The 18,202-nt window shown below is 44.0% G+C and overlaps 1 protein-coding gene across 1 annotated transcript in view; it reads left to right on the forward strand.

The window, feature by feature from the left end:
- The window catches only part of LOC126516691 (rab-like protein 6), a 90,279-nt gene that overhangs the window by 18,392 nt on the left and 53,685 nt on the right, over positions 1-18,202 (forward strand). The window contains exons 4-6 of the mRNA XM_050166786.3: positions 842-933; positions 9,103-9,243; positions 15,945-16,050. Of these exons, the coding sequence (XP_050022743.2) occupies positions 842-933; positions 9,103-9,243; positions 15,945-16,050 (339 nt within the window). The remainder of the gene's footprint in view (positions 1-841; positions 934-9,102; positions 9,244-15,944; positions 16,051-18,202) is intronic.

The following is an 18,202-nucleotide window of genomic DNA, read 5'->3' on the forward strand; positions in this document are numbered from 1 at the left end:
CCGTTCTCATTGAATGCACCAAGTTTATAAAGCAGCTCAGCTAATGCCTTTTCTAGTGTCGTCATTTAACTTCAATGACACCTTCCTGTTGTAGTTTGAACTGTGCACTGGTATAAAAGTGTAAACACTTGTGCAGCAAAAGGGGACAGCAGATGTAGCTGAAGGAGCTTACTTGCATTCACATTGTTCACATTGCGAAATGAAGAAATGCTCTCCTCGTCTCCTACCACACCCACTCCTGCATAAGGAAAGTATAGAAACCACTGCATATTAGCACAGCTGCTGGTCATGTTTAAACAAGTGTCCACTTGCAACCCTTATACTTGTTCCAGCAAGCATGCTCTTCTCTGGCAGTGGTCTGTTGTTGTTTCCACTGGGACTGTATATGGGCTTTGCAGTGGTCCTCTGTGATTTCCTGGAGCACAGCTCTTTGCTTGTACTGTCACCTTTTGTTTGACATTAATGCAGCTTTATTTTTATTTTTGATTTGATCTGTCAAACAGTCTGGAGAGATCAGTTAAAACATGCACTATGCTACACTTAGGGTTTGCCAACAGGCGCCAGTACCTTTGCTTACAGTGCTTGCATATGTGTCAACACTTAGAGTAGGCAGGGAGATCTTTACTGACCTTGCTTGCTCGGAGCTCATTTGTTTCATGGTAAAGGCCTTATTAGGCTGACTGTAATATTTTGCTGACTCAAGAGTGTTAAAGCAGAAAAAAAAAAAGATGTTATGGATTTAAGTGCTTTGGCATATATTTCTTTATAGGCACAGATATGTAGTCTCCATGCAGCTTCTTCTCAGTGTAGAAATGAAAGTACTTGCCTTCTCGTGTGGCAGGTACCTGAGGAGGCTGCCCTGGATGCAGAGTTTATCGATGTGTACAAGGGCACAAACGGGGTTGTCATGATGCTAGACATCACCAAACAGTGGTGAGTACACACTCTGATTTGTGATTTATCATTTAGTGAAACCTAAACAGATGCTCAAGGTATCTTGTTACTGTGCATAGGGGAGATTGCCTGTCACGGTGTTGCTGATGTAGTTTCCACTAAAAAAATGTGTGTCAAATGTTAAAAGATGCTCAGGAACGCGAATGCTAGACATTGTGGAAATGTTTGTCAGGAGTTACTAATTTTTCACTTAACTGTGACATTACAGAGTGCTGTAATTGCCTGCTACATGCTTATTTTGAGCTAAAGAGACACGCATACAAATGCTTCAGACATGCTGTATGTGTAAACAATTGTCTTGAACATTCGAAAATGAGAATGCAGTAATGATGTGTGGTATGTTGGCTATGTACACAGGGCAACATTTATGCAAAGTGCATTGTTTTTTAGGTGGCCATTGCAGAGCAACTGACACAGACACATTGCATGGTGGACATCATACTTTCACTCTTTCATCCTTTGTCACCCAAGTGCCAAGCATCTTGCTGCTCTTTGCACTGTCAGTTTTCTTGAGTGCTCTGCCTTCAATGGGCTAGTAAATTGCCTTGCAGTGTAATTGGAGTATTGAGACTGTACGAAAATGTACGAGTGGGTGCCCCAACTTTGGAACTGTTGTTTCCAATGTGCCTCTTTTGCTGTATATATGTACTGTGAAGTCCGGATACAAAAGACACCTTCATTTCAAAAAATGTGTCCGCTATTACAGAAGTTCGTTATAATTGAACTTTCCTTCAAAACTACCAATAAAAATCTGAATAAGGTGCAGAACAGATGGTTTGTTTGCAGAAATGATGTGCACGACACCTACTGGCACAAATTTATGAGTGAAGTAAGTTGTTAAAGGAACTGACAACTAATTTTCATGGTACTTTTTTAGTGCAATGGCAAGTTTACTGGTCAAAGTGTCTAATCATGAAGTGATGAGCAAAACGTGAACAAGGTGAATGCAGGAGCCAACGTTTCGACAAGTGGACTTGTCTTCTTCAAGGCGACATATGCTTTCCTCGCCACAGTATATATAGGTGGGGTTCTTCGAAAGGGGAGAGGGTGTGAGGCGGGAGGACGCGGAAACGAGGGAAAATGTGTTAGCGTGTTGAATTGAGAGTAAAGAAACGCTGTGTACAAGGTCAAAGCCAGGGCTCCCCCCCCACCCCGGTCTGTCAACACACGCGCGTGAGCCGGCGTGTCAAGGGCGTCTGACACGATGGCTGACAAAAATAAAAAAAATAAAGGAAAGGGGAGAAAAAAAAGGGGGGGGATACGCCAAGAAATCAAACTAAGTGTTGTTGCCTATAGCTTGAAGTTTAGCATAGCGAATAGATTCTAAAGCTCCCTTTGAAACGTTTATGCCTATTGGTTGCAATGTCTTGAACTTATGGATAAGGTATGATTCTCTGTATTTTCTTTCTCGTTCAGAACGGAAATTTGACTGTAAGATGTAGAGTTTCAGTTCATCAAAGTTATGACCTGGTTGGTTGAAATGCTCGGCGACGGCTTTGGGAAGCTTTTTAGCTGTGTCCGTGCGATGTCCGTTTAATCTGACGTTCATTGATTGTCCTGTTTCACCGATATATTGTTTCTTACAGAAGGAACATTCAAGCATATAAATCGCATCTGAACTTTTGCGTGCACTAACATGTCTTTAGAGTTCTTGTTTCGGCGATAGGTAACCCTAGGTACATCCGGGAACGCTTTTCGCAGACGCTCGTTACTTGATAATATTGGGTGGTATTTTCTTAGGATGTTGTTTATGTTTGGGAGAGCATTAGAATATCTTGTTAGATATTCTAATGCAAGATATTGCAGAGTTACGCAAAATCTCGCAAAAGTTGTCGTGTCTTGGAAAGCAATGGACCGAGAATACTGCTCCACGGCAGAGTTGCCACTGCTGATCGACGCATGTGGCGCAGTTTGAACTTTGAAAATGTAGTTCCGTATCCTTGAGCAAATTTGCCAAAGTAGGCTAATGGAATTTTAAGATAAAGTTTCATTCTGTGACACATTACCTGTGTGTGCTGTCTCATTTTGCAACAACAAAATTCTTGTAAAAGCGAATTTTTTCGCTTTCCCTGCTGATTTCTTTATTGCAAGGTTCAGCTGTATATAGATTCTAACTCGTTGGATCTGCTGAATTTTTAAATTCATAATATGCATAGAATAAAGCACAAGTGTCTAATTATATTTGAACTGCCATTTTAGCAAAAAGTATGCTGTACTTAGGTAATAACAGCCGACTTATGTACAGTAACCTCATATACGAGGGTCGTCCAACTCAATCCGGGACTTTTTTTCTTTCCCAGTTTAAATGGACGCCTAGGCTGGAGCTTTTGTATGTAGTAGAAACTGGCACTTGTGTCCTGTTACTGGTAGACGGCGCTCATTTCTCGCACTTCTGGATAGACTGTTATTCAAGATGGTGGACAACAGTGTGAACGTCTGCGTGGAACAGCGCGTTGTGATTACGTTTTTAGTGATCGAGGGCGTAAAACCTGCTGAAATTTACAGAAGGCTTCAGGCTCAGTACGGTGATGTGACACTCAGTCGCAGTAAGACATTTGAATGGTGTAAGCTTTTCAAAGATGACCGTATCTCTATTACTGACGATCCTGATCGTGGTGGATCACAGCCCACAATAGTCATTCCTGAAAACATTCAGCACATGGAGGAGCTGATCGTGGACAATCGTCGCATAACCTGTCATGAAATTGCAAGGATGTGTAATCTGTCATTTGTAAAAGTGAACACAATAATTTGTGATCATTGGTTGTTCTGAAAAATGAGTGCACGCTGGGTCCCAAAGCAGCTGTCTGCTTTTGACAGACAGAGTTGAAGTCTGTAGAGAACTGAAGGAATGCTATGAAAGGGAAGGCCAGGATTTTCTGAATCGCATCATGACAGGTGACGAAAGATGGGTTCACCATTTCACCCCAGACTCCAAGAGAGCATCGATGCAGTGGAAGCATACGGAATTGCCACTCCCCAAGAAATTTCGAGCAGCTGCGTCTGCTGGTAAAGTGATGGGAAGGGTATTCTGGGATAAACGGGGAATCATTCACGTTGATTTTTTACCCCATGGTGTCACTATCAACAGTGAGTATTACTGCCGTGTTCTGCGTGATGTGCACAAGAGTTTACGGAAGAAATGTTTGGATTTGATCGCAAAGGATGTGGTCTTTTTGCAAGACAATGCACGACCGCATACCACTCAACGCACATACCAAACAATCCAGGAACTTGGCTGGCAGATATTACCATACACCCCCCTGTAGTCCTGACTTAGCACCAAGTGATTTCCATCTGTTTGGGCCCCTGAAGGAATTCATGGAGGAAAACATTTCAACACTGATGACGAAGTGAAGAATGGTGTCCTACAATGGTTCCATCGTAATAATAAATCTTTCTATGCCGAAGCATTTCAGGCATTTGTTAAACACTGGGATAAGTGTATAACTGTACCTGAAGGTTATGTGGAAAATTAAATCCACTTTCCACACTTTGAAATTTGTTCTTCTACAGTCAAACCCGGATATATTGAACCCACATATTTCGAATTATTGGCTATATCGAACACACAGATTACCCCCTTGAAAATACTATGTAAAAGTATAGGACAATTGCGTAGTATATCGAATTCCATTTTCGTTGGACATTTGATATATCGAACGCCGCGCCGCGCCCCTGGAAGGTGCACTTTTTCCAAAGACATTCGTGTCCGGTCCTCAGGGGAAAACATTTCCGCAGAGTCAGTCAGCAGGCTCCTCCTCTGCGCATGCACGGCCATCGCCTAGCGACGGAGATGCAGAGCCTTTCCCCCGTTCTTGCGCCCCACCAGCGCGAGCTCTCTCACTCCTCCTCTACCGCCGGCGTGTGCATTGGGCAAGGGCATTGGAGCTCAGCGAAGAGAGTGCGCGGCATGGAGACGCGGCAACGTTTCCAAGCCACGCTTCCTGGGAAAAGGGAGAGAGAGAGAGAGTGAGGGGTCGGCACGGTCGCTCGTGGGCCAGGGGAGACAAGAGAGCCAGAGAGGGCTCAAAAAATGAACACAGCGCCTTCGACGGCATATTCCGCTGATCTTTTTCCCCGCTCTCTTCTTTCTTTTCCCTTTGTCGTTCCTTCGCGGCCCCGTTGACTGCCACTCGAACAGGCTTCGCTCGGACTGCTCTATCTGCGCATCGCGTGTTTTGTTGTGCGTACCTTTGTTTCAACGTGCCGTGTGTAGCGTGTGTGATTGCGGTCATCTGGTGAGCTATGGCATCCGCAGACATAAAAAAGAGGAAGAATCTGGACTTTGCAAGAAAGCTTGAAGTAATCCGGCGTGTCGAGAATGGAGAAAAGAACTCCTCCGTGGCAGACGCATTCGGCATTCCGCGGAGTACTTTAAGTATGTTGTTAAAAAACAAGCGGGACATCAAGCTTAAAGCAGGTGAGGAAAGTCGCTCGGGAGCATGTCGTGTGCGCCCTGCTGCTTTTGACAAAGTGGAGAAGGCACTCTATACATGGTTTCTTGAAATCCGAGCGAAAAATATTTCCGTGGATGGCCCGATGTTAATCGAAAAGGCCAAATGGTTTGCTACGGCTCTTGGCGAAGAGAACTTTTGCGGTGGCACTGGATGGCTGCAACAGTTTAAAAACCGCCATGGCATTGTAGGAAAAGCCATTTCAGGCGAAAGTGGGGCTGTCAGCAGCCAGGAGATGCAGCAGTGGCTTTCTGAGGAGTGGCTGAAGATCACCGAGAAGTTTTCGCCTGCAGAAATCATCAATGCAGACGAAACTGGTCTCTTTTGGCAAATGTTGCAGTATAAGACACTCGCTCTTCGTGGAACCTCATGCCATGGCGGTAAAATGAGCAAAGTGCGTGTGTCGGTGCTGCTTACAGTCAACATGGACGGCTCGTGCAAGCTACGGCCATTCGTGATCGAGAAGGGCAAGTCATCGCGCTGCTTCAAGAACTGTAAACAGCTTCCCGTCCGCTACGGCTGTAATAGGAAGGCCTGGATGACACGTCAACTTTTTGTTGAATGGCTGCAGGCTTGGGACGCTGAGTTGGGCAAGTCGGGCCGCCGAGTTTGCCTTCTGGTAGATAACTGTTCGGCCCATCAAACGACTTTGCAAGCTGCAGCACATTGAATTGAAATTTCTCCCGCAGAACACCACAGCGAGACTGCAGCCCCTCGACCAGGGTATCGTAAAGGCATTCAAGGTAGGCTATCGGAAGCGACTTATTCAACGGCTCCTCATAAACCTCCGCATGGGAACCGATCTCAAGATTGATCTGCTCGGCGCGATCCAGATGATTACCGGCGCTTGGGGCGACGTGAAGCAGGCCACAGTAGCCAACTGTTTCGGCAAGGCAGGCCTTGAAGTAGCCAGAGATGAATGTCCGGAAGCTTTAGATGACGATGAGTGCTTGGAGAACGTGTTCCGCGACTTGTCCAATTTTCCCGGCGCCGTCCCGTCCGAAGTTACTGTTGATGACTTCATTAACGCTGACAGCGAAGGTCAAGCAGTAGCCAACCTCGCTGATGAGGACATCGTGGCTGGAATAGCTGGCGTTCAAGACGGCGATTCCAGCGAAGACGAGGGCAACTGTGTTTTCGAAGAAATGCGTCCGTGCACAGCCACTGAACTGCCGTCACCGTTCAGCCTGATTCGGCACTGTTGCGGCGAAATGGAAAGCACTGGGCTCTCGCACCTGGACAGTCTCGAGAAGATTGAGACTAGTGTTTTAAACTTAATTTCCCTGAGGAAAAAGCAGCCCAAAATTAGTGATATTTTTCCGTGAAATAAAGCGCTTTCATATTGTGTGCACATGCTATGTGATTTGCGGCTGTTCCAATCGGTAAGCCACAATTTTTTATGATCGCGAGTGCTTTTTTGGCCTATATCTGTATGTCGAATTTTTGCTATATCGAACTATTTTCCGATCCCCGTCGAATTCGATATATCCAGGTTCGGCTGTATTTGTTATTAAAGAAAGTCCCGGATTGACTTGAACGACCGCCGTAGGTACTACATCAGGAGTACCACTATTTCTCCGTCAGCAATCTCGTTTAGGTACTACATCAGGAGTACCAAGATTTCTCCATCAGGCCATGGCACTTATACTGGTTTTCGAGACTTGCTTTGCCGATTTAACATTATAATTTCTGTTTCAATTGCGAACAGCGTGCTGGATTCTATCCCTAAATCATGGTCATTTCATTTCCATCAGCGTCTCGCAATGCATTCCGGCCATCTGTCAGTTCTTTTAAGTAGCTTAAACTTGATAATCACACTTCTGAAGTTCTTCAAGCTGTTGACATCGTTGTAGGGAAAGCCCCTAACCATTGTCGGGTCCAGTAGAAGGTGTGCTAGTTTCCTGGTAATCCTTGCCACTGAAGGGCTCTATTTCTTGAAGTTGCCTGGTTCATCTCTCCAGCAATCGCTTTGTCAGAGATGCTCTCTGATCGGCATGTACACCATCGTCGGCAGGAGCACCGCTCTCTGTAACAGCAGCCCAAAACCGAGTTGAAAAGCACCCCACAAGCAAAAAAAAAAAAAAAAAAGATTGTTCCACCTTGTTAAGAAATATCGACAGGCTAATAGCAATAAACCGTAAATTGTGATTGCCCATGCAGCCTTCTCTCCTGCTTGTCGAGATGCTGCCACTCGATGGTTCATTCCATTTGTTATAACTGAACAGAGTAGGCTAGTGAGTCGTTATAAGTGGACTGCTCTTCTGTAGGCTCCTTGCAAAACTCTTTTGGTATCGAGAAACTGTTTGTAGTAATCTAGAAATTTGTTCTAAATGGGATCATTGTGAGTAGGCTTGACTGTACTAGTACAGACAGCCATCAACACTTATTTTTGATGTATGTAGGTGTAGCTCAATGAATGTTGAAAACCTTAAATCTTTGCATCATATGAACCATTTCCACATGTCCCACAAAGGTCATGCGAATGAAAGTAGTTTCTTTTTTTTTTTTATAAGATTGGTATTTAGTTAAGCCAGTTGATGTTATGAGCATGCAAGCATTTTGGTTGCTGTAGCTTGTTAGAAGGCCCCATAGTGTTTCTTTGTCTAGGCATTTCTGTCTCTTGTACAGTGAACCACAAAAGTTGTCGGAGCATGGAATTTGAAAAAGCCAAATTTCCAGGCGACTTTACCACCTGACCTAGAATTTATGTACATGATACAGGGTGTTTCACTTAACTTGAGCCAAACATTGAAATTATGCAAATACTATGTAGCTAGACAGACCCAAGGTAATGTTGTTTGCCGTCGCTTGGAGATACTTGGATGATTTTTTTGCATTCCACTTCATTAGATATTTAGTCTTAATTAATTAATCAATTTCTCGATTATTATAATTAGGTGAAAATTTTTGCCAAGAAAATTGTAAAGCAGCATGAGAAACTCCCGATACAGCCTTCTGTTGCTCAATGTGCGCTAGATAAAGGTGTATTTACGAGCGTGAAAAAAAGCCCACGAATACACGAAAAGTGCCTTGAGCGGGTTCGCGGACTTCTTTCACACTCGGAAAAACACTTTTATGTAGCACGTATTGAGCAACAGAAGGCCGTATTGGGAGTTTTTCGTGTTGCTCTACAATTTTCTCCTTGACACTTTTCATCTAAATATAATAATTGAGAAATTCATTAATTAAGAATAATTATCTAATTAGGTAGAATGCAAGAAATAATCCGAGCATCTCCAAGTGACGACAAACAACATTACCTTGGTTCTGTCTAGCTACATAGTATTTGCATATTTTATAAGTTTGACTCAAGTTAACGTGAAACACCCTGTGAAGGGGGGATAGGAGAATGTACATTAATTTCAAATTGAGGAAAGATACATTGGCTGCAAGTGTATTAAATGTTTTCTTGAATTGCATGTGCTGAGAACTTTTGTTGTGGGGTGTACAGCTGCCCAGTTCCTAGACAATATGAGCACCTTTATTAATATTGGCGTGTCAGTGCAGATGTGATCAAGTTCCATTCAGTGCATGTGAGTCACAGTGCCGTCCGCTAGGCTATTTCATTTAATGTGACCGCATCTACCCCACTACAAGCCACTGCTGCACTGATATTATTGAAGGATTGGGCAGGTATACATGCTCCTTTGGCTTATAAGCTAAAATAGCTTACCTGTGTCTTTGCTTCCAGGACGTTTGACTATGTGCAGCGCGAGCTGCCCAAGGTTCCGGCCAACATTCCAGTTCTGGTTCTGGCCAACCATCTAGACATGAAGCACCACCGAAACATCACCGAGGACCAAGTGCGCTTCTATGTTGAATCCGTAGAGCGGTGTGTTATTGCCCTTCATATTCCTTTCAGTTACAAACGTAGCTGCCTTCTTGGGGTGGCTATCTAGTATGAGGTTGGATGCTTGGGATTGCATGATTGCATATCTGTCAGGCACCATAATATTGTAACCTCTAACCAATACATTCTTTCTTTCTTTGCTGCTTTTATTGGACATTGTGTACAATTGTTAGCTTCCAGAGAACATTTTGGTTGAAAGCCAGAAATGCCAATAATGGTACACAGTAAAAACTTGTTAATTCGGTTTTCACAGGACCGGAAGAAGTGTCCAAATCAAGTGAATATCGAATTATCGAGAGTATCAAGAAAACAAACAAATGCTTACATTGTCAACACGTCTTTATTTACTGAATGAATCAGCAAATCCTGTTTCTATTTTGCACAAAAGCAGCTCGAGAGCTGCAATTGACTGATTACAGCACTTGCAGCTGCCAAGCCCAAATGATCTGCCTTCGTAGTGCAGCCGTGGCGTGCGTTTTCATCCGGGACACGCTTTTCACTGATGCACGCACATCCCATTACTTTTTTTGCTAGTGAACTAGTCGCTAGCTGATTGTCCGTCCATTGCCATGTAGCCAGCACTCTTCATCTTCAACAGCTTCCACTGTGTTTGTACCATTACACGTGCAGCCATTGCACTGAGCCAAAATACAAAACTACTGTTTGCCGCAACTGCTGCAGGCAAAATCACAGTCGTTATCAACGCGATCATGAACGGTGACCACACAGTTCTAAAGGCACACAGCTGACATGTGCACTGAGTAAAAATGAAACTACAGTTTGCCGCAACCGTTGTGGACAAAACTGTGGTCACTGTCGGCGCTATCGTGGATGGTCACTATGCCGTTATGAAGGCACTTGGCCAGTGTGGTGTTATGCATGGTGGTAAATGCAAGAATGAAGGCACAAATAGACATGGAAGTGTTCCAGCATTCCTGTCGCGTACGATTTCAGCTTATGGCAATGCCGACCCCGTCGCTTTGTTTTGGCTGGACAGGAAGCTAGTACTGCTTTCCAGAAGAGGGTTATAGCACCGAAAAAACACAACGCACAGCAAGCGAGACGGGACAGGCGCAACTTCCAACTGCATATAAGCTAGTACTGCTTTTGCTCATTTGTATTGCACATTTGCGCTGCTCTGCTCTTGTCAAGCTCTGAGAGTTGTCCGAATTATCCAGAGTGGGGCCAAATATGTCCAAATTAATAAGAGTTTGGTTCCATTAAGTACTGCATACGCCTTGCCGGGACCAGGGGATGTGTCGGAATTATCTGATTTTCTGAATTAACGAGGGTCGAATGAACAAAGCTTTACTGTATAAATTTCGTTTTCTAAAACTCAGTTTTAACTGGGAAAGGCCAGTATTCTAGGATAATATTATACAGAAAAAGAAGAAATGCAGATAGTAGATCTGCTCAGGCAGTATCGTAGCCATATGAGTTTTATGGAAATCCACAAGGCCGAGGTAGTTTCTAAGAGGTAAATTGAAAACTGATTGTGCACTTAGGCTTTAAGCACGAGACGCATAAATATCCTAAATGTTTATTTTTAATCTAAATGTGCAAAGTGCACTAAGTATAAGGATATTCAACAAAAAGAAAAATGGCCTTGTGGAAATTTTCTCAGCATTAGAGGGGCAAACACCAGGCAGTATCTGTAAGTGAGCTTCACCCCAAGCACCTATAGCTTTGACGCTTGTACAGCCATTTCTCGTTGGATATGAAGCATAGGTGTACACCCGTGAGCAAAAGTATACAGACCACAGGGTCGCCGAAAGAACAGAATTTCTTCGTAATTAACACGCATAAGCAGAAACTGACAAGTGCACTGGAAAATTTGTAATGCCAAGTTTGGACTGCAGTTTTTGATTTCTAGTGTGGTGGTGACAGACAGAAGAGAAAATGAATTTTATCGCGCAATGCCTGGTCCATATACTTTTGCTCACGGGTGTACATGGTGGTCCTTTATGAAAGGGGACACGTGAGTATCTGACCTGTACTCTGCAGCAGCTGCTTATAGTGCCAGCGATTGGCAGCAAGAGGAAGCACGTCCACTTTTGCCATGATCTATTGGTGGCCAGAATAAGCAGGCATGGCCAGTAGGTAAGTGCCTGCTATATTTAGCTGGACTTCTTCCCCTGCATGTCTGTTGCAGAATGGGTGAGGCCTGTATAGCTGCATCTGCTGCTAACAAACCACATTCGGTGGAAAGGCCAAAATACACCTGGTAGTTATTAGGTACTCTCAGCGTATTTTAATGCGTAAGCATTCTAGGGCTACTTCCCTTGGAAATCTAACACATAACAAGATGCGCTCCATAGGTATACATGGGGTCCTATATATCAGAATGCCTTATGACTACATATGACTACTGAGATTTATGATTGTGTCTGTATATAGTGAGTGGCGAAGAGTAATTAAGGTTAATAATGGACTAATAACATTATTCATGATTAAATTAATTTATCATAGTTAAGAATAGTTAGGTTAAGTAATGTAATGTACTTAATAAGCCAGAAGGAAGTAATTAATGTTAAATTAATAATGCACAACGGTTCTTTAATTTATTAATATATCTTTATGCAAACTCTTTACCATAGATTAATAAGCCTAACTAATTCATTAAGAAATTATTGCCATCAAACTGAAGTAGGCCATATTAAATAATTAATGACATTTAATTATGCTTAATTAGCACCACCAAAGTTTGACCTGTGTACGTTGCTCTCTCATAAATCGCTCCAAATCAGCTGAGGTTTATTCATGCTATGCGGGGATGCGGGAAGCCAGAGTTGTATGCTACAGAAAATATGCTGGTAGTACCTAATAACTACCGGACATATGTTGGCACTTCCACGTTTACAGTGCACTGGCCTACCAAGCACGGTTTGCTAGCAGCAGACGCTGCACTGCGGTCCCCACCCCTTGCGCATTCATCTGGAGGTGGCAGGAGCTCGCCTATCAGCCGTGTCTGGTTGTTATGGCCACCAATAGATGATGCCAAAAGTGGACGCTTTTCCTTTTGCTGCCACCTGCTGGAACATTAACCAGCTGCCAAAGAGCACAGGCCACACAATCGCTTGTTCCCTTTCATAAAGGACCACCATGTACATTGCATTTGCTTTACATTACATGTGCGATACCACAGAAGCCGGGAATCTTGCTTCGATCTGTCTCTTCTGACTGTGCTTTCTAAAGAAAGCGAGTCGCCTGCCAAACTTCCTCCTTGTCCTCTGTTCCTGCTCTAATCCAACAAATGACACTTGATGCCTGTCATTCAGTGTTGGTCGAAGACATTTAGCCAGGAACTTCGTACTCAGTACCCCAACTCTGCAAAAAAAAAAAAAAAAAAAAAAAACAACAACACACACACACACACACACACACACACACACACACACACACACACACACACACACACACACACATCTTTGTTGTTTTTTTTCCTGTTTCTTGTTTTTTCTTGGACAAGTATTGCCTGTAGGCAATACTTGTCCATAAAGGGTAAATGTGGCACTTAATATAACACATAAGCGTGTTTGATATTGTGAACTAGATGTATTTTATGCAGTGCTTTTTGCCAAAGATGCTTCATGGTAACACTGCCTTGTGACTTGTCTTCAAACATGGTAATTTTAATATAATAAAAGCAAGTAGCATAAAGTACAAATATCATGTTATATGATTACTGTACAAGTGAAAGTCTAGTGCACAATAGTAGGCCTTATGCAGTGTTTCTGAAATTTTTGGTCATGACAGTTGTTAGGTCGAATCACTTCAACTGGGCTTTTCAAAGTTGTTTGGGGACTCAAGTAAAGGGAGAGCAAGTGAGTGTGACATCAAGCTGGCAGGGACAAAGGGTCAACAAGCCCCAGGGCCATGGCAAATTACAGAAAAATTTTGCTAGTTATCCGGGGAAAGCAGCTAGCCCGTAGTCAATATCGATTAGCGGAACCAGCAATTCTGGTTACAGTATGTGCATTATGTATTTGTACAATCGCCAACCAATAATTCAGACTCAGCGGGAACCGCCTCTAAATCAGAATTATTGGGAGTCCAAAATAATGTATTTGCCAGAAAATAAGTATCTTTATTTCATAAGTGACCAAAATGCTTGTCAGTGCATTGCTGCACCCACGTACGCTTGCATGTGACCTTATTTCAGCCATTTTTATGCTGTCACTACAGGTAGACAAAAGTACAGTCAATGTGCAATCAAATATCCAACCCGTGGCGACTTGAGCAGAGGTCGACTACGCTACAACAACCAAATGATTGTAGGTTTCTTCACAACAGTCGTTACTCAGCACTTCCCTGGCTTTATTGCAACCATTGTTGGTCTTGACATCGAGGGTGGAGTTAGTGCCATTTGAAGCTCTTTGACAATTCTGGGTGATAAAAATTCGTAACAACAGACAACGAAGTCACCTGAGACCATGTTGCTATTTAACTTGTAGAGAAAGAAACGCTGCACACGTGAGACATGCACTACAATGGCAAATGTGGCCTTTACAATTTAGCTGCTTCGCTTAACTTGGCTTGTTCCTTGGTGTGGGCACTGTTGGCGACTACTGTATCAACCAGGCTTTGCTAGTTTTGGTTTCGAGGAGGTGCCGGCAATGTAAATAAATAAAAACATTGCTCATTCTGCTTGTCTCGGGAGTGAAATTAGCATGCATTCATTGAGGCGCAGTCTGTTTGCAACTGGCGGACTGTAAGGTGTCCAGAATTTTGGTCGTCCTATACATTTGAGCATCTATAATAATTGAGCATGTCCGAATAATTGGTTGCTGACTGTAGTATATCTTCAGTGGGTCATGAAGTATCAGGAGCTCGGGAAGCACTGCTTCAGTATATAAAGTCAACTCCCTTCCCAAATAAAAAGAGAAAGAATGGTTAGCGTTTGTGTACATAACAGTGTAGACACAGTCAACGTCTGATTTTTTTTTACTTCCTTGGGACCGTGAAAACGTCTGAAAAGTCTGGCAGTCTGAAAAAACAAATGCATACCAAGGGCTGAAATCAGCACAGCCGCATCTGAAATAGCGTTAACCCTTTGAGGGTCGAATTATTTTGAAAAAAAAACTTTCCCAGGTGGTCAAATTACTTTATTGCGGATCTTGAATGTACAAGATGTATAAAGTCTGGAATAAATAGTAAAAAAAAAAAATTAGGAAGAGTATTTTGGTGTCGGCATCACTCAGAACTGCAAAATGTTCAATAGTATTTCAGGGTGTGGTACTCCTTGAAACACGGGTCTCCGCACAGCGCCTTATCGCAGTCTGCACACCTAAAATGCATGTATGTTCGTCTCTTGGAGCGACAAGTTGTGTTGGCGAACACATGACATCTCTGCGTGCGTGTGGCTGCCTTGGGCAGAGGTCTGAGGCACCCTCTCGCATAAGTGTGTTGCCGCAGAGAGCGAGAATACCTTGTGAGCGGCGGTGATAAACAAGCCAAGAGCAGTGCCAATCAAAATAGAAATCAGCTTCCGCCACCCCTGCGACAGCGTGACGACAAAGAGAAAAATCATGTTTCGCGTGGCTCCGTTGTGATCACGCGGAGGAACCGAAACCGTGAAAGCGCGTTGCCGCTGAGAGCGAGAATACCTCGTGAGTGGCAGTTATAAACAAGCTAAGAGCAGCGCCAATCAAGATAGAAATCAACTTTCACCACCTCTGCAAGAGAGTGCCAACAAAAAGAAAAATGACGTTTCGCGCGCCTCCGTTGCGATCACGCGGCGAAACCGAAACCGCAAAAGGGGTATTGCCGCAGTCTGCACGACGCGCTGAAGCTAGAAATCAGTTCCGTTTATTTCCCCAAAAAGGTAGCACACATTTCAAACGCTTCTTATAAGTCCTAAGAGGTGGCAGCACCTCCCAGTGAGCACGCATCGTCATTATGGCGCGAAATTTCAAACGGAGGGTCGAAACCGTACCCGTACGTCAAAGACCTTGCAGGACAGAAAACCGCCGCCGTACATGTACAGCTAAAACCTTCAAAGGGTTAAAGGCCTACTAGTACAGTTATTGGGCGTCTCGGTGCTTTTACTATGACAGGAGATTACGGATGCGCACATTTAGGAACACGCTTTGTCCTGTGACAGTGGCCCCTTTGTACTGTTTATATGCTTGACCACATTTGATTACTGCATTGTGATGAAGTTGACTTTTGCAAACCGGCATTATGCAATGTTTTAGACCCTTGCCATGCTTTCCGCACTTTGATGCCATTGGTGAGGATGACGAAGGTGGAGTCGGCACCATTACCAACAATGACAGATCGTTTAAATGAAAAACATGGCACCATACTGCAGTAAGCTTGATAGCTAACGTTGAAGCAACCACGCCTAACAGCACAAAATGACTACTATGGCTGCCAGTGATCGATGTATGAGAGCACTGGTTTGAGGCTGCGAGATAATCAAAATAGAGGTGATAGTGGCTTCAGTTCATGCCTTTTCGGATGTGCGATCACAATGAAAAATCCGAAAAATCGCACGGAAAAGAGTTTTGGCATCCGAAATTTCGGACATCCTTATAGATAGACTTTATCGAGTACATGGCGGTGCCATGAAGGCGTTCGAATTGCAGGCAAGTCCTGAGAAATCTGGCATCCAAAAAAATCTGTGATTGACTGAAAGTTTAACCCTAGCAATGACGACTCAACTTCTTGTTCATATGCAGGCCCCCGGGCAGTGCCCAGATCCGCTATGCGGAGTCCTCGCTGCGCAATGGCTTTGGCCTCAAGTTCCTGTACAAGTGGTTCAACCTGCCTTTCCTCCAGCTGCAGGTGGGTGACAAGTGGCTCCAACACTGCGTCTCCTGAACGATGTTATGTCTTGAACTCAATTTTGCAGTAGGCCAGTGCAAACACATACAGGAAGGTTGTTATTAGAAACAATACTGTCTGGTATTGAAAAAGTTACGGCACACAATTACAGAGGTAACCACTACAGTGTTTTGTTGAGTTTAAGGAGGGATGCGGGGATTAAATCTCAAAATTCTTGTGAGAAACTGAATTTTAGAAAAGGGCAGATTCGGATTCGGCACAGCTAAAGAAATTTCCGCCGAAAACAGTCTGAAAGTATGCCGAAAAAATGTTTTTCTGACCACAGGTAGAAAAAAGCTGGGCGAAATCTGTGCAAGAATGGCTGATTTCCGAACGCGATACCTCCGCACCTTCACTGCCACTCGCGAAAAGTTTGGTATCACTGGAAAGCTTGTTTTGCTGCAGTACTTCTCCCTATGGAAGCGCTTGCCTACGATAAAAAATAAATGCACAAATGTGAAAAATTTGAAGGCCTACACAAAGCCACAGCTAGGTGCCAATTGGTCGCTCCAGTCACATGGTACTCAGCGTGCCCTGTGAGTGGTTGCTGAAAGGCATGCTGTTTCTCTGGTTGTTTGCTCCGCGCACGCTTCGAGAAAACTCTGTAGTTTGTGAATCCACTGCTGCTGTACGTTTCGCATTTTCGTCTACTCTTCGGTTGCGGGAGGCTTCGTATGTGTGCTAGCGATGGAGCGTCACATGGACCAGAAGTGCGGGATGAAGTATGCATATGGGAAGCGTAAACGCAAGCCTCCTCTTCTGAAAAAGAAGTCAGTAGCAACTGAATTGGATGAACCGAGGACCGCATCACTATCCAGTCATGCCAATGTGTCGTCGGAAGCCAACCTGCGTTCGGAATCGATTCCCAGCAGTGAATCTGAAGACCTGGCGCGGTCAACTAGTCGCGACATAGCGGCGCAGTTCCAATGTGGTCAAAGTTAAGTTTTTGCGACGGCGAGTGACGACGCGGCACCAGCTATTCAGGATGACAGTGAACTTTTGCCTAAGTGGAAGTGCACCGTTCAGGTGCACCTGGAACCTCGTTTTGTGTCCTTGGAAGCAGCCGAGAAGCAAGCATGCACCATCTGTGATACACTTTGCGTGGTGTCTACGACGAAGCAAAAGTTCGGGTTTGCAGCGGATGGAGGAAGAATTGGCCCCAAAAGAGGATCTGGTCACATTAATACAGGCTGGTGCAATTAATTCACTAATAGGGCCTGCACTCTGCTTAAATTGTCTTCAAAACAGTCTGTCAGTGCAGCATGAGACAACATTGGGCCTAGAAGTAAAATTGGTGCTTTTCTTTGCTGGTTGTGGCCCTATTGATTCACCTTGGTTATCAAAAAGAAAGTCTGAAGGAAGGGCTTTTGAGGTGAGTATAAGAGCTATCAAGACCATTGGAAAAGAACCCACTGACCTGAATGACTTCTGGGCTACAATGAATGTCTCACATCGTGGGCTGCATCAAAAAACCTATTGGGAACATCTAAAAAAACTTCCGAACCTGGAGCAGACAAAGCTGCACAAAACATTTTCGCAGATGCTGTACTTGCAGTAAAAGATGTCTGCAGCAAGATGCAGCCATCCAGCCCAAGTAACACCACATTCTTTTATGATAGCATCTGGCTTACATGAGGCCATAGCTCTCACATTAGTGTAGGCTGCATTATTGAATTTTATATCGGGCTTGTGCTGGATTGCATCGTACTTCTAACTTCTGTCTAGGGTGCTGTCAGCAACCAGCAGAAAGTGACCCTAGCTTTCACACTTGGATTGAGCAGCATCAGTGCCAGAAAAATACAGACAATGGCTTAGGAAAAATGGAGGTGGAAGCCGCACTGGTGCTTTTCAGATGCTCTTTCAGCAGCTATGGCCTTCGCTACACGAATATCATATGCGATGGTGACAGTCAAACACATCTTGCAGTCTGCAAAGATGAGGTGTATGGCTTTATACCCCTGAATAAGGAGGACTGTATAAATCATGTGCAGAAGAGTATAGCCACTGCTCTCGGCACACTAATAACAAGAGCAAAGAAAAGGGAGCCATTGTGTCGAAAAGATGGACTCGCACAGTACCTAATTAAAAAACTGACCAGCTACTATGGTTTAGT

The sequence above is a fragment of the Dermacentor andersoni genome, chromosome 1 (assembly GCF_023375885.2).
Source record: "Dermacentor andersoni chromosome 1, qqDerAnde1_hic_scaffold, whole genome shotgun sequence".
In the NCBI taxonomy this organism is placed as follows: domain Eukaryota; kingdom Metazoa; phylum Arthropoda; class Arachnida; order Ixodida; family Ixodidae; genus Dermacentor; species Dermacentor andersoni.